General features: G+C 39.9%; 2 protein-coding genes across 2 annotated transcripts; both read left to right on the forward strand.

Annotated features, from left to right (window-relative positions):
- Positions 1-1220: 1220 nt before the first annotated feature.
- On the forward strand, positions 1221-12770 carry lmnb2 (lamin B2). The gene is made up of 13 exons (XM_035176208.1): positions 1221-1666; positions 4235-4371; positions 4516-4672; positions 5577-5702; positions 5866-5964; positions 7815-7886; positions 7974-8099; positions 8211-8431; positions 8962-9193; positions 9302-9409; positions 10416-10535; positions 10885-10962; positions 11780-12770. Exons 1-13 carry the CDS (start codon positions 1454-1456, stop codon positions 11813-11815), a joined length of 1725 nt encoding a protein of 574 aa, XP_035032099.1. The 5' UTR covers positions 1221-1453; the 3' UTR covers positions 11816-12770.
- Positions 12771-17346: 4576 nt separating this feature from the next.
- Positions 17347-23786, forward strand: commd2 (COMM domain containing 2). Its single transcript, XM_035176209.2, has 6 exons — positions 17347-17547; positions 18882-18959; positions 20027-20109; positions 22001-22075; positions 22156-22254; positions 22544-23786. The coding sequence occupies exons 1-6, from the start codon at positions 17481-17483 to the stop codon at positions 22742-22744; spliced, it is 603 nt and encodes a 200-aa protein (XP_035032100.1). The 5' UTR covers positions 17347-17480; the 3' UTR covers positions 22745-23786.
- The last annotated feature ends 1145 nt before the right edge of the window (positions 23787-24931 follow it).

Consider the following 24931-nt stretch of genomic DNA (forward strand, 5'->3'; position numbering starts at 1 on the left):
TTGGCTCTGGTAGTTTTCATGACATCATACATCACCTACATTAAGTTATCAAAGCAATAAACGACAACGTATTTATCAAATCTTTTCAGATAATTCTGATAATTTCCCTAAGGTGTTTGCACCTGAAAAATATCAGGCCTGTTTGGGGGACGGATATATATGAGCATAAGCAATTCAGTGCAGATCCAAATAAAAATCGGGATCTAATGAAATTAAATGTGGTTTCGTGACTGGACTAGTGGACCCTGGCAAAAATGCCGTCTGGGGCCCCACTGGTTGAACCAGATAGTTAGGGGACAAGTACCAATCAAATTTTATTTGTATAGCCCATATTCACAAATCACAATTTCTATATAGGGCTTAACAAGGTCCTCTGCCTTTAACCCTCAACAAGAGTAAGGAAAACTACTAAAAAAAACCTTTAACAGGGGAAAAAACATAGAAACCTCAGAGAGAGACACATGTGAAGGATCCCTCTACCAGGACGGACAGAAGTGCAATAGATGCCACGTGTAACTGATAACATCAACAAAATAACAGTATTTACAACATTGATTAAAAGAAACAGTTTGTAACATAATGGAAAGTAAATTAATTGAGGAGTCATTGTCAGTAATGGAAGAGTATGTCAGTAATAGTTAACAGCACATTTTTATTTTGATTTCATCATCATAAAAAAGAAAAAAAAGATTTATTTTGTCCAAGAAACACATGCTTCAGAAATGTACGTGTCCTTCTGGAGGAGTCAGGGGGGAACGTTGTTTGGTATACCTTTGGGAGCTCGGGTCAGCAGGTGTTGTAATACTAGAGGAGTTTGCCAGTCGATAATAAATAAATAATCAGTACTATAAAGGGTGCAGACAATACATGGATCATTCTTATTGTTGACAATAACCATTTCTGTCATTCTACATGTTTGTGTCACAAATAATGGGGGAAAAAATCTGATAATAAATTGTTTAATAAGATAAACTTAAAATTAGATATTGACATTTCCCTATAAAAGTTTAAAATCTGGATGGATCATTTGACATGTGCAGTGTTAAATAAACATAGCCTGTTCCTGTTTGTATACATGTAAACGGTATTGTTTTTAATAAGCATTTGGTTCCAGTGGCTCGTGTATCACATCGAACAGTAACACACAGGACCGGTGGCTTTTTGAAAGAGGTCCGTCTCCCTTGCTCACCATTCTCCCATCAGCCATTGCGAGTCAGGAAGCGCTCTGTGCTTTTGGCGCGGTCTTGATAGCGGTGTCGGCCATCTTGGAATCACAACCTTGTTTCATGCAACTGTCTGAGGCGTTGCATGGTCCTGCGACTCATTGAAAGACACCGTCAGTTTAGGAGATACGCCGTTTATTTGTTCGCATTCAACGAAAACCGCGGATAAGCTTGTTTTCTATTTGCGCTTTTAGCGGTGAAGCAAACTCGGGATTATCGAAAGAACCATTATGGCGACTGCAACTCCAAGTCGTGAAGCTGGCCGGCCGGCGGCCTCTACTCCTCTCTCCCCGACCCGGATCTCTCGATTGCAGGAGAAACAAGACCTGCAGCACCTGAACGACCGACTCGCCGTCTACATCGACCGAGTCCGGTCATTGGAGCTGGAGAATGACCGGCTGATCGTCAAAGTGTCCGAGAAAGAGGAGGTGACTACTAGAGAGGTGAGTCCAACCAAAATAGTAGAAAGTGTTCGCCCTGGTCCTCGCGCAGCGGTCAGGTCACCAAGCGCAGCATTAACAGTGACTGTGTCTGAACAACACACCCACGTTCAGTTACCGACTCGAAGTAATACAAAACTATTTATTATAAGTAACAACTGGGCGTAAAACATGTAAAGTGACTTCAAGTTCGTCTGGAAATAGTCGGGGTTCAGTTATACGCTCCAGTTTGAGTAGAGCTGCCATGATACACAGCATTGATAGTAGTGCTCGTGTGCTCGTGTGCAGTTAGTCGTTTTCACTACGTGGTGGTTCGCGCCTATTAACAAATATTACCTATAATTTTCATAGTGTGCTTCACAATGAAATCAGCCAACGGGGACTAGCGACATTAACTTTACTTTACATCGTGTTTCAGTAACTTTAAATACGAGCTTGATGTTGTTAAAGTTAGGGAGTGTTTGTGTGCGCGCGCGCGCGCTCGCAGATGAGTGAAAATGAATTGAACCAAGGCAGTAGGAGTGGCTGATCCCGCCCAAGTGTTTGAATCGTCAGAATATATTTTCCTATTGTAGTACAAACTACAAAATCTAATTGTTGATGATTTCACCCACAAAATTATAGTGGTTTTTCAACAGCCATCTTGGTCACAATTGAGCTTGTTGTCATTCAGCCTGTTTTGGCGTGAGAAAGTGTGGCTCGGACCAAAATCAATATATGTCCATTTTTGAAAACTGTTTTGGAGCCGAAGTACTTTCAATGAAGAATAAATATGTCCGGCTTGGAAACTTGCTAAATCTCACTAGGTGATGTAATACACTAGCATAGTCATGACATGATCGTGTGGTGTTTACAGACAGTCTGGTCCTAGCTGGGCCCTGTACTACGAAGCCACATTTGCTCATCAGGGTAACTTCAGGTTGAGTTCCAGTTTTCCGATCCTGAGAACCTTGCTCACTTCTTATCAGGGGAAAATCACCATGGTAATTTATGCTGAGCGGTTGCTTGTCCTGTGGAGCAGGTTAAGTTAAGAGATCAACCCTTATAAAATCTCAGCCCACTGACCAATCAATTGCCTTGGAACATGACGTCGCCGTTTATAGAGAATAACTTGGAGCAAAAAAAAAAAAGATCCGGTCGAGCTGGGTGTGGATTGTTAGAGGGTCTCTGAGGAGGACAAGTGTCTTCAGACAAATCCTTGTACATACTTTGATGAGTATCTTTATGAAAGATATAGATTCTCATCAAAGGGAATAATAAACCTTCGTCAACTGCTGGAGCCAAACATAACCAACCTGACACGTAGGAGCAATATACTCAGAGTAACACAGACTGTCTGCATTGATCTACATTTCTTTATTCATGGGAGTTACTGATATTGATGCAGCGGGTGTGTTAGCGTCTGGATAACCAGACATAGTTTTATACTTTATCCTTCCCTTTAAAGGGATAGTTGAAATGAAAATTCACTCATTATCTTCTCTATCACTATGCCGATGGAGGGGTGGGTGAAGTGTTTGAGTCCACCAAACACTTTTGGAGTTTCAGGGGTAAATGGTGTTGCAGCCAAATCCAATATTGACGTAAATGGCGACCACTTCTTCAAACGTAAAGAAACAACAAAAAAACATCAAATGCTTCCATACAGCTCCTGTGGTGTCATCCAAGTGTCTTTATTCCCGACATTCAAATTCGACTAGAAATGGTGCCATTTACACCATATTTCTAGCCTAAATGTCTGATGTTATCCTCCTCCTAGTTATTGCTGCAGTACCCATGAGTATCACATCTGATCTCGTCTCGCTGGCACTGCAGCCGTAAGTAGGAGGAGGATATCAGCGGACATTTAGGCTAAAAACAAACAAACTCGCTTCGTAGTACAAGTCCTCTGGTTTCAGCCATTGTTGTTTGCGCTCCCTCTATCTGCTCACATGTGATGTGAGTCCGTGAAAGGAAAGCCTAACCGCAAGCTCACAGGGCAACAGAAAGTAAAAGCTGAACCCTTCATATAGAACCCTGGCTCTTTCCCTGTGATTTAAGATTCTTGTCACGTGTTGCAATACAAATAACTATAAATGTCAGTTTTATTCTCATTTCCTCTGACATGCTGGAGCAACAGCTGTGTTTTGATGCCCTTAGGAAAACAAAAGCACAGCTTCTCTGTAGGAGAATCCTTTTCAGTTATGATATAAGTTCATTGAGGCAGGAGAACTGATTCAAGAGTTTATTGTCACTGGGAAATGTTCCTGAGCAACAGATTGCTCCGGAAGTTTCTTGTGCACAAGTATAGGTGCCATTGGGGAAAATAACTATCCAGAGTTGAGTACCTAAGTTACATGTTTATGACTGAGATCTTTCTTTGGGTGTGAGAAACCTTTCCCTGTAATTTAAGGTCAAAACACAGATGGGGACCTATGGCAAATCCAACTCCACACCTTTTTGAGGCTTGATAAAGTGTTAGTATATAGCTTATTTATTGTTTAACATCCAAATGTAAATTCAACCAAACTAAACTTTTTCACCCATAATAGCTATTAAGTAATGATATTTTTGTGTCCTCCTTCTCTGTAGGTGGCAGGCCTGAAGTCTCTGTATGAGGCAGAGTTAGCTGATGCTCGACGTGTTCTGGACGACACTGCTAAAGAGAGAGCCAGGCTCCAGATAGACCTGGGCAAGGCTCAGGCTGACCTGGAAGAAGCCACGCGCAGGTAATGTGATACAGTACACACAGGTCACATTGTTAGTAATCTGTCTGGGGACCAACCATGTCAGAATTTGGAAACAGGGTCACTTTTTGGGCAGTGTCCAGTTGGAGGTGATAACTGTCTTCTTCCTCTGTCTGTGTGTTCCAGTGTCAAGAAGAAGGATGGTGATCTTGCTGCAGCACTCTCCAGGGCCAGTGGTTTGGAAGGCCAGCTTCACAAGAGTGAAGCAGCTCTTTCTACAGCTGTAAGCCAGAATGCTGCTCTGACTTCTGAGCTGGCTGATGTCAAGAGCCTGCTGGCTAAGGTGTGTACTGCACTATGTACTCAGGGAAAAATGTGAGGGAAGAAAGAAACTAGAAAGAGTTAAACAGCCTGAGAAATCATTGAGTGCTTGAACAGGAAGGTGGTGAGCACTTCCCTACATTTCAGAGGATCTAAAAATTGAACTTACAAACTACTCTGACAGCAGAAGGACAAAGCTCTTGTATTGCGTCTAATGCTACAACTCACATCTACAAATGAACCAGACCAACCAAATAAACAGGAAACCACATTTAAATCTCTCTCTCACACACACACCAGAATGATGGAAGTAAAAGGAATACTTTTTTATACTTCTGTCAATGAAGTAAACCCATCAGAAAACCTTAATAGGCTGCATTTCACAACACAAGAACATTGCAGATAAACACAAGCTAATGATGTGCCTGTGCTCTCGTGTACATCTGTTTACATGGTATTAGTACGAGTCTGATTCTGACATGCCTCAAAACTTATATACAGTTTGACACACCTGAGACCAGATCCCCATTAGAGACATCCTGTACAGTGTGATATTTATATAAATTAGGGATGTCACGATACCAAAAATGTTGTAGTTGATACCGAAATTTCCACTATTCTCGATACAATGGCAAAAAATGTAAACAAAACAATAAATCCCATTTACTTCAACACACTCTTTTCTAAAAATATTTGAACATTAAGTACCGTACCGTGACGTTTTTAGAATTTTTGCATCGACTTGGTACCGAAGTGTCGGCTCTTGTGACATCCCTAATATAAATGTACTTGATTGTTGTTGCCACACCTACGTTTACTTTTCAGTGTGGGGTTGTGACTCAGATTCCTCAAAATCTGTCGGTTAGTCAAACTTGATTTGATGTGTTCATGTGCTAATATTTCCTACGCCATTGTGTGGCATTTAGGCAGAGGACAGCCATGCTGTTGCTAAGCGCCAGCTGGAGGCAGAGACACTGATGCGTGTAGACTCGGAGAACCGTTGTCAATCACTGAGTGAGGAGCTGGAGTTCAGGAAGAGCATGTTTGAAGAGGTAAGAAGTGTTTGTAACTGCCACAACTTTTATTTTTCTAATAATGAATCCATGAGCTTAAATAACAGTCAATGCAGAAATGAAAAAATCCTGCTCAAAAGAAAAAATGCTGAATAGTTCACCATTACAATAAATATTGCCTGCTGTTTGTCTTTGTGTTCAGGAGGTGCGTGACTCACGGCGTCGACAGGAGCAGAGAATCGTGGAGGTGGATTCTGGAGTCAGACAGGACTATGAGTTCAAACTGGCGCAAGCTTTACAGGTATGTTGGGGGGTGAGTTTAGAGAAGCAGCCGTATATGTTTGTGGTAAAAGTTAAAGTGTAATATCATGACCATGGCCCTTTTGGAGTATTGCAACATGAGAAACATTGGTGCAAACTTACATATTAGTGAAAATTATCACTGAAAGACCTTTTAAAATTAAAAAACTACTTGCGTACCTCACCAATACATTTTAGTTAAAAAACACCACTTTGTTATGTTATCTCCTGCTGTCCACACTACTCCACTAATTGAGAACATCAACAAAATAACAGTATTTACAAGATTGACTAGAATAAACAGTTTGTAACATAATGGAAATTAAATTAATTTAGGAGTTATTGTCAATAATGGAGTATGTGAGTAGGCACATTGTATAGCAGATATCAAGCAGATATTCATTGACAGGTTTTTCCATCAATGAATCATTGTTGGAAGAAGAGAATAGAGAGAGAAAGAGAATTGCGAGGCGGCTCCGTCAAATCTCGCTCCGCATCCTCCCGAGTAGATTCAACTGTGGGAACTCCTAGTGATCACGTTTGTTGATTATATAAAAGAATTGTGAAGCGTATTTATGATAGTCCCAGAATCTGAGGAATCTCTCTCTCTCAGACTCGGCTGACGTCTCTTACTCAGTACAGTTTTGAAATGTTGATTTATTTGAAATGTAGAGTTGTGGAAGTTTCTCGATTCTTAGATGCATGGTTTCCGCTACCTTCATTGTTTTAGCGTTTTTTCACCGCTGAATAATTATAACCACCGCTGCTTCAGGACCAGGACAGCAATAAACAACAACCAGTTCTGACATTTACTTTGTTTGTTTGATTCGCTCTAGAGTTTATAAGACACACGTTTAAACCTGCTACACAACAAGAGACGTGACGCATGATACGACATCATCGATTAACAACTAAATACATGTAATTATCAGTTTGTGTGTGGAAGAGCGACAGAGACGAGCAGAAACACACACACACAAAAACTCCTGCAGACAGAATTTCCTCCCGCAGATTCATTGTTGCAGATTTTATTAACTGATGAAAAAGCAGCCATGTTCACTTACGTATATAGAAAAGTGTGGATGTGATACATTGAAATGCATCGAGTTGCATCAAGAATCGGTGACTGCTGAATCGTAAACGAAGCGTGACGCTAGTGAAGATGCAGACCTCTATTGAAATGATGCCAAAAATATTAACACTGATCATAACATAATGATCGATACTTTTCTTAATGAGTTAAATCTTTCCTCAGAGCAGAGAGTGCATTCATCAGCCCATCTCACTCTCTCTCACTCAGACTGGGTAAAAACAACAGGATCAGTAAACTTAGTCAATGTATGGAGAGTCGGAGAAGGGGGGCGCACTCTGTTTGGCTTGACGCAGTTGGCGCAGTGCCCAGCGCGAATGATAGACACACAGAGAGGAGCAATAAATTACTGACAGCCGGTAAAAACATGTATGAAAAGACCCCAAACGATCACTGCAAGGGGACTTAGTGGAGCTGTGTGTGGCTCCCTTGGCATCTGCCCCAGACTTGGCAATGTCCGGGGTCCCTTAGTACGTAGCCAGGTGGAATTCTTCAATAAAACCATGTTGTTGGAAATAATGCATTTGACATTTTCCCACTGTGTCTGCATAGACCAATTACTGTATTGGGTTTATGTTAGCAGTGAAACCAAACCAGAAAGACTTTTACACCGTATACTTTTATTTATTTATCGCAAGTCATATCGTCATCGTGATATTCAACAAGGTTATCACATGTTTTCCTTATATCGTGCAGCCCTAGTCCAAACATTTGCACGATTTCAGAATTAGCATTAATCAGGTTTGTTTGATTCCCACCAGGACTTAAGGAAGCAACATGACGAGCAAGTTTTTCTCTATAAGGAAGAACTGGAGCAAACCTTCCAGGCCAAGGTGAGTAATAATTTTATAATAATATAATATTCCTTTATGTTTTGATGCTCTGACTCTCACACATAGTCTGTCTTGGCCTGTCTTTAGTTGGAAAATGCCAAAGTGTCCTCAGAGATGAATGACAGGGCAGTGAGCACAGCCAGGGAGGAGGTGCAGGAGTCCCGTATGAGAATAGAGAGCCTTGGATATCAGCTGAGTGCCCTGCAGAAACAGGTACTGTACACACATAACGTACATTACTGGATTTTAGCTTCAAGCGTTACATTGCCAGTTTGCTTCACCAGTTGGTGATTATGTTGGTTGTTGATATATGTGTGTTTGTAGGTGGCTGCCTCAGAGGATCGTATCAGAGAGCTAGAAGAAATTCTGTCAGCAGAGCGTGACAAGCACCGTTATGCCATCGAAGCAAAAGAACAGGAGATGAGTGAACTGAGAGAGAGGATGAACACTCAGCTCAGTGAATATCAGGAGTTGCTGGATGTGAAGCTGGCTCTTGATATGGAGATCAATGCATACAGGAAACTGCTGGAGGGAGAGGAGCACAGGTACAACACGTATGACTACATACTGAAGCAGTTTTTAGACATGAATTCTGGAGAATGTCCAAACAATTGGGTCTGGCCTTTCTTCAGAGTTTGCCTATCATATATGACGAGTTGAGCAGGTTAGGCGTGTTCACAACAACACCGATATCTGCTGAGTGGGTCCGGGTGTGCAGGAGGCAAGACGTTACTTATTAATTATGGTGATGCCATTGTTTTTTTGCACGTTGACACCAGCGAGCGCCTATTATCACCAGAGCTCTCAAATGTTTCTGTTTTTCTAAGTTGAAATCTTTGTCCGAGTCTTCTATCTGTATAATATCTATTTTTCATCCTAAGATGTTTGTATTATTTTTGTTGTTTACATTTTTTTTTAATTAATTTGAATCATGGAGAACAGACGAGTTATTTTTACAAGTAGTCATTTAAATGGTGGCTGTTCTCAATTTGTCTTTTGAATGGCAGTAGGTTACTTTCCTTTCTGCTAACATTTGTTAACATTAATTCACCTGTGACTGCTGTTCTTCTTTCAGACTGAAGCTGTCCCCCAGCCCAACAGCTCGAGTCACTGTTTCCAGGAAGACAGGATCTTCTTCCTCGCACTCATCCAAGAGGAAGAGAGCGGATGCTAAGGAAGTGTCCGATGTGGCAAGAGGAGAGGACCAGCTGCTAGTGTCGGAAGAGGCCACAGCTAGTGGAGCAGTCACCATATCACCCACTGACATGGATGGAAATGCAGTCACACTGACTAATGATACTGAGCAGGTATAAAAGACTGGATGATTACTAGTCTATGCAGATGATGTGTGTGTTAGTGTATACATCAATTGATCTTGTGTTGTGAAAAGAGTCAAACTTGGTTGTGTTTTATAGGACCAGCCTTTGGGCAACTGGAGGTTGAAGAGACAGGTTGACGATGGGGACGAGATTGTCTACAAGTTCTCCCCAAAGTTTATCCTCAAGGCTGGACAGTCAGTCACGGTGAGAAATCTAAAGTACAAAGGTGTGTGTGTGTGTGTGTGTGTGTGTGTGTGTGTGTTTTCTCAATATAGGGGTTAATGCACTTGTTTTATGCAGATGAAGCTTTGCAGTCTTGTCATAGAGACACTTTAAAAACTGCAGTCCATTAGCTGTGCTTCTGAGGACGAGTCATTACTGTGACGGGCTGAACAGCAGCTACCAAGTGCCTAAAATGAATTAACAGAGAACTATGCTGAGAGCTCTCCACTGATTTGAAGACAAATTATACTGTATTTGCCTGAATATAAGACAATATTTCTGGAAATTAGGTTGAAAAAAGTGGGGTCATCTTATGTTTGATGATGAGACAATTACATGTTCATTACATTAAATATTCTCAATGAATGTAGACGTCACCAAGTGTAACAATGGTCTTTTATAGACTGTTGCATCAGGCTGGCGATCGTTTTCAAGTCTGTCTATGGTAAAGGTTTCTAAATTTTAAAGTGTTGGTTTAGTCTAGTTTAACCTGCAGGGGTTTAAAGGCTGATGTAACAAGTTCTGCTGTCACAGAGGGAATAGGAAACAGGAAACAAGAGTCCAAAGTGTCTCCTGATGTCTTTACTGCAGAAATGCATCAAGAAGCAAATACGAGTATTTTAGCCAAGAATTATTTCTCTCGTATGTCATTAGCTCGATACAGGTGTCTCTGAGAGGAAAATGTAGCAGATCCGACTCCAGAGATACCATAGTGTTTGGTGTTAAGCAGCCAAACACTCTGGTTTGGCAAAGAGAGTGAGAAAATCTATTCACTGAGCCTTGTTTTACCAATATTGCTTTGTGTGGTGTTTTGTACTCACTTCAGCAGTGAGCATACGTCTGAGTGTGTTTTGTTTTTTATAAATACTGTAATGGCATTAGTTGTTTGAAGCCAAATAACATCAAACCTTTTTAGGGGTGAGGTTGCAAGTTCTTCAGTCTGGGCACTCTTGATCACATGATGTATTTAACCGCACTGTGTATGCAGGTATGGTCTGCTGATGCCGGCGTTGCCCACAGTCCCCCATCTGACTTGCTGTGGAAGAGCCAGGCTTCCTGGGGCACAGGAGATGACATAGTGACTTCTTTGATCAACAATGATGGCGAGGTAAAGTGATCAGTACATGACATTCACGTGTCCTTGATTTGGTTCACAGACCACCTCGCTATATTAATGATTGTTGTTGTGTTTTTTATGTTCATATATGTATACTTTTGTGTATATATATTTGTATATTCAGATTTTAAATGTATATATCGTAGTTACATTTTTAGCTTAAACTCTTCTGCTTTGTTGTCCTTGCTTTTTTGTTTATTTTTCTATTTCTGTATGTACGTTGAGAGCAACGTAAAAAACAGAGTCAAATTCCTTGTATGTGTACGCATACATGGCCAATAAAGCTGATTCTGTTCATGTGTGTCTGTTGAGTGATGTGGACTGTCTGTCTGTCATGCAGGAGGTGGCCAGGAGGAGTGTAATTAAGACTCAGCTGGAGGTAGAGAACGGAGAGGAAGAGGAGGAAGAAATACAGACAGTGAGTATACTTTTCTTGTTTGTGAGCATTTTTTATTCAAATTTTTAAAAAAGGTCATTGACATCTCTCTCTGTTCATGCACAATGCATAGATCATGTTCAAAGTCACAGATATAAAGCTAATACCATGTTTAATTTGAGACAGTCCTCTGTCCTGATTGTAACAAGGGAAGTTGGTGCACAGAGAGCCTACACTGCCATCCTTCTCACCACCTCAAGTCAACTTAACTGACTGTTATTTTTCAATACACTTTTTAATCCTCAAATATTGGCTCATACTCTGAGCTCAGGACTGTATTTGTCATATATATTCAACTTTAATCAGTTTAATTGATTATTCATTATCTTTTAAACTTTTTCTTTAGTTATTACACACCTGTCAGTCATATGAATAGAGAAATCAACATAACCTGACCTGGCTGTAACTCTATTCCAGCCACGCGATTGGTTCTCGGCGGCATCATTATAATTGGCTGTTTGTGTTGTCTGTCAAATATTGATGGAATGAGTTCTATCGACGTTGTATCGACCATGTCTTATATTTCTACCGAGGAAAAGAAAAATCGCCCACCCCTAGTTTAACTGAATGTTTATATTGATTAATTCTCTTTGTCTTTGTTTTTTGTTACTTTTATCATATAGTTTATTGTTAGTTAACCTTTTAGCCATAATTTCATCCTGCCTCTTTATACACACTGAGTTGCTGGTTTATTATGCTAACCTAGCTAAATCTAATCCAACAAAAATCCTGTAGTTATTTCTCCTTTTAAGAATGTTAAAAGGTTGGTTTGTGTTGAACTTTTTTATTTTTCCTCCAGGGCAAGGTGTCATCCAGAGAGTGCGCCATCATGTGAAGCCTTCCTGCTCTGCTGATGGCTTTGACTCCCCCACTCTATCAGATATGATCCTGTCTAGTGCTTCATCATTTGGTGTTTTTATTGTCCAAGACAATGTAAGAACCTTTTGGACAAATAGGCTCCCTTTTTACTGCTCTCTATATTTTGGGCCTGCTTTAATATGAATAATTTCCCTAAATGTAACTTCACAATGCCATCATGTGTGCGCCAAGCAAAGATGACGGATCCAAACTGTCAGACTGTGGTGTTACAGCTGAATATTCACACTCCTGCGATTAGTACTCTACATGCTCAGATTTATTTCATTCATCATTGCAAACATTTCAGTTTGCGTTATGATCAACTAAAAATACCCTTTTGTTGTTAAGATAAGGACCTACTATCTATAGCCATGAAGATAGAATGAATGAATAACTTGAGTGTTAAACATGTCATGAGAAAAATGTCTTCTCCCTCCAAAATCAAAACATTTTGTTTAACAATAGGCCTTGCATTGTCTCCCATCTATAACGTGCATGTGTGGTTACCCAGATAAACTTCTCTCCGCACATTTTACTTGCATATTTTCATTCATCCTCATTTGAAGATGAATAGAAATACAGTTATAATTGGGGTTTTATTGATTCGTTAATCATAGCCTTTTGAAATTCAGCTTTCTTTTGTGATTGTGCTAAAAACATAATTCCCCTGAAGAAAACTTAGCGTGTGTTTGACTGCAGTAGAAGACCACTAAGAATATATAATCCAAATCTTTGTTATTACATGGCCTGCTCTCAGAATCCTGATCACACTCCTGAAGCAGGTCCACACTCCATCCTTCTGCTGTGTCTCAGTCTCCTGTTCCTTCACTCTGCTTTACCTCTGGAAAGAAAGCAGTGACACTTGATTGTTCATCTGATCGGCCTTACTTGGCAGAACTGAATAAAACTAGAGACAAACATTTGAAACTTAATGGAACGGTTTGGAGTCATGTGATATCTTCCACTTAAACTGTTGCAATTAGCTGGAGGGGCTCCCTACAGCACGGCCTATTCTTCTTAAGCAGAAACACTACATTTATTTTGACTAGCAACCTTTGATGTCTGAAGCAATTATACACTCATTAGCCATTACAACCTTTACTGGTAAAAAGGCTGATCACTGTATATCTGTGGCCTGTTTGAAAGGCATTCTGAATCATCAGTAACATGATTTGAAACTCAGTTTGTAGTTGAATTTATTACCCCTTGGCTGCATGATTTGATTCAGTGCAAATACACTGATCACCTACAACATGAAACCACTGTAATGTGTAAATGTTGTGGCTGATCTCTGCTGCCTTTTGTGGTCTGGTCTGTGTCCTGGCCTGTTTCCTGGCAGTGACCTCAGTGACTCCAGCCCAGTTTTTGAAGGCTTGAAGATGTGTTGTGCTACCTGGGAGCCCTTATGTTTTCCTCCTGCTTACCTGGTGACATTAGGGGCGTATCCAATAATTCATCTAAATATTTTAGGATGAAAACCTCAAACGTGCAGAATCTAAAGACCTGCAACATAGAACGTAAAGAAATTCAGAGAGGTGACACTGAACAGACTTTGGTGATCACAACTTGTAACTTAGCAGTGCAGAGCGTAGTCTCAGTTAAACCAGATACCTGTACTATATGATAAGTGGGCATGTTTGCGGCCATTTAATTTGTTTACTCATGATGTGTTCAGGTGTTTCTCGGACATGCCAGCTCTGTTGATACCAGGTTAGGACAGAGTGGATGACTTGGTCCTCCTGGCAGGCGTTACAGTGGATGTGGGTTTGGTGTTTGACCCCCTATCGTAATGCTGAAATGATAACGGCCGTGTAACTGGCTTTGTCCATTGCAAATGTTAAACTGACAACATTGCCTCCGTTTTTTTAAAATATGCATGAGGTGAGCAGTGAAAGCAACACTAGTATGATACAATGTGACACAGTGATATTATCTCTGTTCTCATGAGCTATTTTGAATTGCAGAACATTGTACGAGTGTTGCTCTCACACCTTGTGTGCCATCTTGGGAAACTCAGTTTTTTTTATTTTGTGTGTGTTTGTATGCTGTGCTTTACAATGCTAGTTATTTTTATATAGCTTTGTTGTCTATGTAATCAGTTTATTTACAAAATGTTTCATTTATTTTGTATTCGGATTTTCTGGGGTGATTAATAGGCCGGGTGCTCATGACTAAACTCACTCTTTGGCTCTGGTATATTTCAGAATTTTGATAAAAACAATAGTGAACACTACTTCTGTACTGTTCTTTTGTGAGTTTAAAGTATTTTACTGAAGGATATGAAAAAGATTTCATGTTGGCAGAAGCAATCACTTCCTGTCTAAGAACTGATTAGTGACCGACTTTGAACATGCATACAATATAGGTGAGGTCTGGCATTTTAAGAATGTCTGACTTTGGAGATAATACTGGTCTGATTTCAATAGCTCTAAAAATGGAGACTTTGTGTATATTAAAGTTTTTACTATACGCTGATAATTCAGTCCCTTCAGGAATCCAGTATTTCAGTTAAAACATGAATGAATGTAAATTCAACCGATGCCTGCATCATTTGCAGGAGATTTGTTTTAATTATGTAAACTGGTGAAACTGCCAGTGCTACTTTGCAGTACCAATAACTGCATTTTTTAAAGATATATATTTATAATTTCATTTAATATACACCATTTTTCACAAACCAAAGCCAAACAATTAAATTTGAATGTCAACAACAACTTGACCAACTTGACCAAGATGGAGGAGTTATTTTATTTTGGTATGCTATCATTGCATATGAGTGTGCAGGATTACCAGTGTGTTGGTTAAACAGTCACATTCTGCAGCTGATTTGCAAACATTAAACTTAAGTTTGAGTTTTTAACCGGTCATATCCTGGAGGGACTGATGTCTTCTGTCTGACTAGTTCTGCTCCACTATGCGTAGATGTGACTGTGATAGCTCATGAACTGTAAACATCAGGTTTTAATCGGTAAAGCAGAGACCTGGTGTTCATGTAGGGGAGGGAGGGAGGGAGGGCGGGGGCATGCTAAATGTCAGTTTTCATTCATGATTAACTGTTGTTGAACTACTTTTTGTACACACAATAAATGTTTTACATATAAACCTGTGGTTTCACTGCTGGTTATTGCTACACACAAGTCAAGTTCACAGCTTGACCTCACCAGTGTGTTCGTCACACGTTATTTACACATGCACCCACAGTTTGATTAGTTTTCTGTGACTGTCGAGCCTCCAGTTGAGATGAGCTGATCAACAACTGGGTCCAGCATTTACTAAGTGATCTATTTCACTATCATTATGGAAACTGATGATCAATCCAGATAGATACAAAATGTATATAAGTGCAGGAAGTAGTGTGTCAGTGTTTAAAGAACCTTTGATTCATACTAGTTCTATTTATCTGACACTCATTAAAGATGTCTGTGTATACACTCACCGGCCACTTTATTAGGTACACCTTGCTAGTACCGGGTTGGACACCCTTTTGCCTTCAGAACTGCCTTAATTCTTCGTAGCATAGATTCAACAATATCTCCCACCCCATTACACCACCACCACCACCAGCCTGAACCGTTGATACAAGGCAGGATGGATCCATGCTTTCATGTTGTTTCCGCCAAATTCGGACCCTACCATCTGAATGTCGCAGCTGAAATCGAGACTCATCAGACCAGGCAACGTTTTTCCAATCTTCTATTGATTTTGGAGAGCCTGTGCGATTGTAGCCTCAGTTTCCTGTTCTTAGCTGACAGGAGTGGCACCCGGTGGGGTCTTCTGCTGCTGTAGCCCATCTGCTTCAAGGTTCGACGTGTTGTGCGTTCAGAGATGGTATTCTGCAAACCTTGGTTGTTGGAGTTACTGTTGCCTTTCTATCATCTCGAACCACTCTGCCCATTCTCCTCTGACCTCTGACATCAACAAGGCATTTTCGTCCACACAACTGCCGCTCACTGGATATTTTCTCTTTTTCGGACCATTCCCTGTAAACCCTAGAGATGGTTGTGTGTGAAAATCCCAGTAGATCAGCAGTTTTTGAAATACTCAGACCAGCCCGTCTGGCACCAACAACCATGCCACGTTCAAAGTCACTTAAATCCCCTTTCTTCCCCATTCTGATGCTCGGTTTGAACTTCAGCAAGTCGTCTAGATGCCTAAATGCATTGAGTTGCTGCCATGTGATTGGCTGATTAGCTATTTGTGTTAACAAGCAATTGAACAGGTGTGCCTAATAAAGTGGCTGCTGAGTGTATATTTAATGGTGTATAAATTGAAACCTGAGGGATGTTATCACCATTTATCCACCATGCATACTCTCTTCTGTCGGCTGTTTGTGAACACAGACACATAAATTCATTTTCTTAATTTTAATGGGGTGTGAAAAGTCGGACGTCGCTTTCCAATCAACTCAGTAGGGAAGTACCAGGGAATTTACAAACTTATAACAATTACAAAATGTTCATTCTACAATGTCGAAAAAAGAACACTACATTGTACTATATAAGAGCTAGAAAACATATACAGACAATAAAGTAAGGTAAGAAAAGCATATTTAGTTAAATTAAACTAAGAAAATCCAGGGGGAAATGAAAACTTTTCATTTTAGTATGTGGTTTAATTTTTTTTTAATTTTGCTGGATAATTTTGTCTACTGTGTGTCTTCAATACCAAACTCTTTATCTACATGACTATCTGGTTCTGTTAATTAACCATTAGATGACCTGTTTCCAGAACTTCTGGCCATGAGAGCGAGAAATAAAGAGAAACTCTTCTGTTTTGGGGGAAATTGTGTATTTATAGAACTTTGTTCTCTGTTTTATGGTGTAGAAATATTCTAAGTATTATTTCTACAAGTATGAGCAAGGTAGAAATCAACCTTGCAAAGCAATATTAAGCAGCGTGCCATCAGTCTGATAATTGAGTTGAGCATGTCTTCTTCTATGTCCTCTGATAAACTACAGTAGGTGGTGTAACTGGGTCAAAATCGTAGCCAGATCATTTTTATGATTTGATAAAAAAAAAATTCAAACTTTTACAACATCGGTAATGCGGGTGCTGATCTCTGTCAGGTTTTTTTTTTAATTATAGAGCTTTCATTTTGAAAAGTAATAAATTTGAACATCAGTTTTCAGAAGAAAGCTGTAACCAGCATCACCACGGTCCAAGAAAACAGCCCACTCCAACAGACATGTTGAGAACAGGCACTGCCTATACAAATTATTCCTAATTTATCACATTACATGTCATTTTGCCAATTTACAATTATAGGATTAAACATCTATGAGGGGCCATTGAGGGGCTCAGCATCATACAGTCTATGATTTGTCCTTTCTATTTTTTATTCAGTCTAGTTATTCATTTTATACAGTCTATGCCATTTTATACAGTCTATGCCATAGAGTCTATGGCATAGACTGTATATAAAGACAACAAACATTTCGAACTGCAGTCGCATCCTGACCTGAAGGTGGCAGCAGCGTGCGGTGGAGGCAGATCCACAGCGGAGAAGAAGAAGAATGAGCCGTTAAGCAGGAAAGTAAATGACGGGAAGAGGAGGAAGACACCAACGAAGAAGAAAAAAAAAGACTTCAAGTCATTTTCCGGGTGTTTGTTGGTGCTGAGTTTGGACCAGGACACTGAGCAGGATGCTGCTGGTTCTGTCTGACGAACATAAAGAACATCTCTCCTTCCTGCCGAAGGTCGACACTGCAGGTAACGTCCCTCAGTGTCCGGACAGTCAAACACAGTGTTTGACACTGTGTGCGCGTGTGTGTGTGTGTGTGTGAGTGAGAGACTGTCAGCTGAACGTCTCATGACCGTCAAACACTGGAGATGATGTGACTTATAAAGGAAACACTCTGCTCTAAACGTTAACCCGCACACTCAGTATCATCTAGTATATGTATGTCAATATGTACATTTTGTGTCATTGTAACAATTCACCAGATCCACATTATATTTGTCCCAGTTACATTATCATTACATTTGTAATATATGGTAGTGGAAGAACACATTCAAAAACCTGTATTACACTAAGTAAGTAAAAGTACTCAAGTATAGTAAATCTTGAAAAGAAAAGTCTTACATTATGTAGTTTGTTTATACATATATAATGTTTATTAATGTGTGTGTCATGTTTCAGTTTTGTTGTTACATTATAGTAATTCTTTATTGTCAGAGAGGCTTTTCTTGTGTCACAGCTGCTTGTGCCACATCATATTCAAACAATAAGTTAAGATATGACTTTACAGTCACTAAAACATGCTCAATTCCATTCAATTTACATTGAACAGTCATGGTCTGTATTCACTGTTGGGATAAAGAGTCTCTAGAGGTTGGCCTATTGAGCTTCTTTGAGATTCTTATTTATTGGAACACTTTTGACATTGATGTAGTGGTTTAACACTTAAACCATAATCAAAGTGCTTTACAGTACAAGACACATTCACCCACTCACACACACATTCATGCACAGATTTTTCTCCATTATCAACTGTCGGCATAGCCTTCAGTGGCAATTTGGGATCAGTATCTTCTCCAAGAACAATGGAGTCCATACTCACACACACACACACATACACACATACATACATACATACATACATTCATTCAGTCATTCTGCATACAGACAGACGTTTGTGGAATTAGGTAGATAGCATGCATCTTTCTTGCTCTGTGGTAACCAGTATTAAATAGTCTATTGTCTCCATACAAAAGATGTCAGGTGTAAAACTAGAGCTGATGGAGTAAGGAAATGCAGGAATCACGAAACACATTGGAAAGTATGTGATTAACTATTCATTCAAACCATTTATGACAACAAAGCAGCCCTGTGCCAATGGCTCATACCATGGCCACTGTTTGAAAAGGTTTGAAACATCTGTGGTTTTCAGTCTCTGAAGAACTGCCTTTGACACAGTACAACCTCCTGTATAGAACAACAGAGTTACTGACTATATACAGTCATAACCCCAAATATCAATTGAACACGTTGATGCATTTTAGATTTCAAGAATTGAGCATACATGTCTGTTTTTTTTCCTCAGTGGTTGCTGAGTTTGGTCGTATCGCACTGGAGTTCCTGAGGAGGGGAAGCAGCCCCAAGATCTATGAGGCAGCAGCCAGTAAGACTCTGCACCTTCATTACATACTGCATACTGATAAACCCAGTTAATAGAAGCTGCATTGAGTTTGTGTTACCGTGTCTCCCATTCACATGGTTACTGCTTGATTTCCCTGATTACAGACATGTGCAGTGTTAAAAATCAGGGGGCACCTCACCACTACATTAGCTGGAATTTGCCGGAGTTGGCACTGTCTCTGAATAGATTTTCAGCAGGTTGGAAATCTGATTGGAGTCTACGACTCACTGGGGACATGTTGGCGAGCCTCTCTAATCGTGTCGTTGAAGAGTTCACACACTGATCAAGGGCTTGGAAAATTGGGCTGAAAATGTTAAACTGGGCTTTACTAAGCAAATGGCTACTCTACAGTCCACACTGCTGCTACACACACCCAGTCTCTTGTTTGTTTGTCTTTTACATACAGTTAAAAGCAAAAGGTTTGGCCACCTCTAGCTAAATTCCATATTTTGATGATTCATTAAAGGAAATACAACCCCTGCAACAGACATTAAAACCTTTTATTTCTTCAAATTTTAATTTAATACTTTAATACTTCTACTTTACAATAGCCTTTCTGTCAACCAGGGTGACTATTTTCCTCAGACCTCTTTCACCAACAAAGCTGCTGCTCACTGGATGTTTGTCGTTTTTGGCACCATTCTGAAAAAAAACCTTTAGAGACTGTTGTGTGTGAAAATCTCAGGGGATAAACTGTGTCAGAAATACACAAACCAAAAATCATTTGAACTTTGTCTTCATCCTGATTTTTGATGCGAACATTGACTGAAGCTCCTGATCTATATCTGCTGGGTTTTATACACTTCACTGCTGCCACTTGATTGGCTAAGTAGGGGTTCAAGTGTTGCTAATAGTACTTGGTGAATGTTTGTCAAAGCCAAAATGCACACGATAATACTAATGTTTAACATAAATCATTATTGGTGCTAAACAGAAATGAATAAATAATGTGGTATGTATTTTTTTATCATGTGGCTTTGACAAACACACATAGATGTTTGTCACGTGCCAGGACTGCTAGTTAATCTATCATACTCCACTGCTTGCAGGAAAGCTCTGTGTTCCTGTGGATATGGTGCAGCACGGAGTGGAAGGCCTGATGTTCCTGATGACAGAGAGCTCCAAACATATGGTGACTCCCACACACTCCTGGTTCTTTCTGTTTTGAAATGCTACAGGTTCATAAAGACACTGTCTAATTTAAACTCTGACTTCCAAGATCCAATCAACAGATCAGTGCAACTTTCACTTTTACTTTCATTCTCCACACTCATAGCAGTTTGTTCAGACTCTCATTGTGTAAAATAAGTAGGAAGGAGAATTCTGAGAGAGAAATAGGAGAATTGGTATAACCATGAACTGAAACTCTCTATCTCAAAGAATTTGAATATCATGAAAAAGTTAAAATTTTTTATAATTTAAATTAAACAGTGAAATTTAAATATATTCTAGATTCATTACAGGTAAAGTCAAATATTTCAAGCTTTTTGCCTTTTCTGTTTTGATTTCAATAAATACAGCTGACAGCTAATGGAAATCAAAAATCCAATATCTCAAAATATTCAAATATTCCCTAAGATTTATCCCAAAAATGTACAATACAAAACTTTTTCCACCATCCACAACTTTCCATAATTATGCCTCGACACAGCGCTCTACGAACAGCCAGGGGTCTCATTTATCACCGTTGCGTACGCACAAAACGGGGCCTAAAACGTGCGTACACCACTTCTCACGCAAACGTTGGGATTTATAAAAACAAACTTGACAGGAACATTTGCATATTTCCACGCAAACTCTGACCCATGCGTACGAACATTTTGGAGACGGGAAAGTGGCGGTGCAGACGTGAGGTGGTGAACTGAAGCCAGATTATTGATCCACTTCCTCATTTACAATAAAACCAACAGCTTTAGTTGTGCTCGCGCGACATAACTCTTCCACACGAACCTTTTAATTGAAAAATATATAAAACAACTTACAGCAAATTACGTTTAGATTCCATTAAACAGCGGAGTTACAGAGCCGAGTCATTAATAGTTTTTAACAATATCTTCTAACTGCGTGTATCATCAAATCACTGCAGTGAACGTGACTGTGCCATCAGGCGCTCAGCTTACAAGAAATGAAGAAACTTTCCAAATAATATCCCAGAGTGGAGGTTAGGATCCACTGATGTGAGGTAATCGGTCTGGATGCACTAAAATAAATCAATACTGCCATGACACTGGTGCGTGAGGAGGAAACGAGGGTTCAGCGATGTCTGATCTGCTAATATAAATTTTATTGATCTGTGATCTGTGATCTTTGTGCTGAACTTAAGTCCAGTATCACACAGATCGACCGACGGAACCGAACCATCCCATAAAATCGCTCTTCACCTCCACCTCACTAACAAACACCTCGATGTCAGTGTCAGAAAGTTTCGCTTCCTCTTCTCATCGCTTGATGCCGTGACTCTGTCATGACTCACTGTGGTAAACCCATTGGTCAGCAGCATAATTTAATATTCATGAGGTGCTTTGCATTGACCATTTATGGTTGAAAGTGGGCGTGTGGAGGGCGGAGTATGAGGCAGATCCAAGTACGAACGTTTCCAGGTGGACTGTGATTTGTAAAGTGAACATTGCGTTCAGGTGTGCGTGCGCATGGTTTTATAAATCAGAATTTTCTTTTGCGTACGCCATATCTGGCTTTTGTGCGCACGTACACTTTTTAGTATCAATCCCACACAATAAATAAAGCACTGCCGAAAAAATATTAAATTGTTTCATGATATTCACATTTTTTTAAATGCACCTTTATGTACAGGTAACAGAGGTGCCACTTTTATAACAACATTAATGACGACTTTGTTTCATTTAGTACAGGTACATCATGTCAGTGAGACAGAATGCACAGCACCAGGGACTGGAGTGTTATAAATATACCTGTCCTATGTCTGTTAGTAACAATTAATAATGTCTGCCGTGGAGAACATTAACGGTTCCCATGGTCACTGTTCTGTGTGTGTGCGTGTGTAGATCTCTGAAGTGGATTTCCTGGACTCTGTGTTAGCTTTGGGGTTTGGCGATGAGCTCAACCAGATCCTCGTACAGGTGAGATGACTTAAAATGAGTTTCAGTCAATATGAGTGAGTTCACTGCACCCCAGCTGAGCGTGAGTGTTTTTGTTGCAGCTCTACCTGCAGCACCACAGTCAGGTCCGCAGCATTCTGAGTCAGCTGCCCTCCACTCTACCTGCCTACCACAACCTGGAGTGGAGACTGGATGTGCAGGTGTGTGTGCGTGCTACATGATTTAAAATCTGTTTTTTATCTGCTGTGATTTCAAATGGATAATCTATTAGGATTTAGTGTTCATATGGTGTTTTCTGCATGATACCTGATACATGATACACGATGAAGACATATTTTGAGTGAAGTAATTAGTCAACATCTTTATAGCATACCCTCTGATACCACTCGTCTGGACTAAAGCTTTAAGATTTAGGTTATTCACACGTAGATTTTTTAATTCAGATTTGATTTTGATTTCATCCCTTTGCTTCTCTTTTTCGGTTTCCAGTTGGCGAGTCGCTCGCTCCGTCAGCAGGTCATTCCCATGCTGACGATGCGCCTGCTCCTATCAAGAGGCTGTGACGGCGACAGCAGCAGGGTTCTCCAGACAGACCCCAGCACCCTCCTGCACCTCATCTCCACACTGGAGGCCGCTCTGGCTGCCATGAAAACAAGCCACTCTCGACGCATATTGCGCAATATCAAATAACCGCCCAGGTGGCGTTCTGTTTGGTTTGTGTGCCTCTTGCCACCTGTAAAATACCACGTTACTGCCTTTATACAGAGAAAACATGAGAAACACATTTCTCAGTGCCTCTTTACTCTTCAGACTGAGAAATTATCATAATTTTATTATCTTTTTATTACCCTATGACCCAATTGATATTGACTGTATTGTACATAATGTTTCTACAGTGCTGCTGATGTTGCATTAAAGTGTAAGATACAGATACACCATTCTTGTGGTTTGTTAAAGCCAAGACAACAAGCCTACCAACGCCTGACTGGAACAGAGTGTTAATCACATGATGCTGATGTGATTAACACTCTGTTACATGTGCAGCAGAAGATGGGACAGTCATTGCTGTTTACAGGGAAAACCGTTTGACATTTTTTGAGTTCATGTGTGTATGCTGCTATTGTGTATTCAGTGTGTTGGTGAATCCTGAGCCCTATTATGTAAAGCAACATGTGTAGAGAAACCTTTGACCACAGTCAGAAGGAATCAGGGGCCTCCTTTATCAGTTGTGTGTGTAACCATTGCAAAAGAAGGTGTCCACGCATAGATGAATGGGATCATGTGTGAGAGTGTGTGTAAATTTAGAAGCACTCCTGGCCATGTAGGGAAGGTATTTACAATGAGACTGTGTTGTAGTAGTTTTAGTCTAATTAGTAATTTTCCGGACTCATGACTTGAACTGGATTTGACTGCATTTGTTTGAAGACTGTTTTGTTGTTTTCTTTGTACACCTGAAGAAAGCATGACCTGGATGACTGGAAATCTTCAGACACTGATGCAGACATTTTGCTCTCCAATGTCTATCCCTTTGAATAGTGAACTAGTAACTTCTGCCTGATCATCTACTGTTTGTTAAAACTGGCTGTAGTGAACGAGGGGAGAACACAGTGCAGTTTCAGACCCAGTGTGCTTATGATTGTTGCACATTACAACCCAGTGTAGAATTGAAGGGCATTAGATATGATTATATTAATATTTTCAATAAAACTGAGTTATCAGCTTTCTCTTCAAATTTACTTTTCCACTTTGCATGACTAGTGGGGTGTGTGTGTGTGTGTGTGTGTATATATATATATCTCTCTCTCTCAAGAGCTAATTTTGTAGGAAACCTTAAGTGACATAGTGACATCCTATGTTACATGGGACCCAGGGTCAGTTTTGCATTTTCAAACCTTTGCACTTTATGCATTATGAGCGCATTTTTTAGCAAAATGTCATTTGTAAATCTCACTTTTGGCAAAGCTCAACTTTCACCCATAACACTTTTAGGAATTAGGAGTCATATCTTTCAAAGAGGATCCTTATAAATAACCAAAAACCGATATGCAAAAGAAATATGAAGGCAATAATAAATCAATGCATTATACAATGGGGATATGTCACACAGTATATTTGTGTTTTCATTACATCTTTTTTTATGTTAGCAGGAGTGTTTTTCAGAAAATTAGTTGAGTGAGAACTCTGATTTTGTTGACCCTGATTTCATTTAAGCCTTCAGTTTTCAGTCCCACAAACATGGAATACTGTAACTCTAGTTCAGTTACTGTGGTAACATAATCTGTGAACCTAATCTGCTCCAGAAGAGAGGTGAGAAAAAGATAGAAATCCTAGTGGTTAGGGTATTTGTTTGCCCAAGTTCTATCTAGACTGCTGTTAGCACCTTCATGATTAACCAGTCATCTCCATCAGGACAGAGACAGTCATATATGACTATATTAAGACAACTGTCAGGTCGCCAATGTGACATGTTTACTGTACATTACTGTAGTCATCACTATAGATAACTATATGTGGGGTTAAAGATATTCATGTATGTTGAATACATGAATGGACAAGCTGAATACATTGTAACAGTTTTAAATTATTGACATTATTTCAGATCACTGCTGCTGCAGTTTTTTAAATGACGAATTTGTATTTTCACATGATTATTTGTACTCTACTGGATAAAGCTCTGAGCTTTATTTACCCGTTGCCATGGTTAATTGTATGCTTCGCTGATGAGGCTTTTTTCATTCACCACGCAAACTGAACAAAGCTGATTGGACTAACTCAAACCAGCTGATCTAGAACCGACAACTGTGACATTCTCATCTTAGGGTTCATCAAGTCAGAGTTCAGGGATAGTTTAGTTTGAACGTTATTACACCTGCTCTC

The sequence above is a fragment of the Hippoglossus stenolepis genome, chromosome 14 (genome assembly GCF_022539355.2).
Source record: "Hippoglossus stenolepis isolate QCI-W04-F060 chromosome 14, HSTE1.2, whole genome shotgun sequence".
In the NCBI taxonomy this organism is placed as follows: domain Eukaryota; kingdom Metazoa; phylum Chordata; class Actinopteri; order Pleuronectiformes; family Pleuronectidae; genus Hippoglossus; species Hippoglossus stenolepis.

Bases quoted from the DNA above. Each gene is read 5' to 3' on its own strand.
- lmnb2 (XM_035176208.1), top strand. From the start codon at position 1,454: ATGGCGACTGCAACTCCAAGTCGTGAAGCTGGCCGGCCGGCGGCCTCT. The intron at 4,372-4,515 runs GTAATGTGATAC...TGTGTGTTCCAG, and splicing joins CTGGAAGAAGCCACGCGCAG to TGTCAAGAAGAAGGATGGTG. The intron at 5,703-5,865 runs GTAAGAAGTGTT...CTTTGTGTTCAG, and splicing joins GGAAGAGCATGTTTGAAGAG to GAGGTGCGTGACTCACGGCG.
- commd2 (XM_035176209.2), top strand. From the start codon at position 17,481: ATGCTGCTGGTTCTGTCTGACGAACATAAAGAACATCTCTCCTTCCTG. The intron at 17,548-18,881 runs GTAACGTCCCTC...TTTTTTCCTCAG, and splicing joins GCCGAAGGTCGACACTGCAG to TGGTTGCTGAGTTTGGTCGT. The intron at 22,076-22,155 runs GTGAGATGACTT...TTTTTGTTGCAG, and splicing joins TCAACCAGATCCTCGTACAG to CTCTACCTGCAGCACCACAG.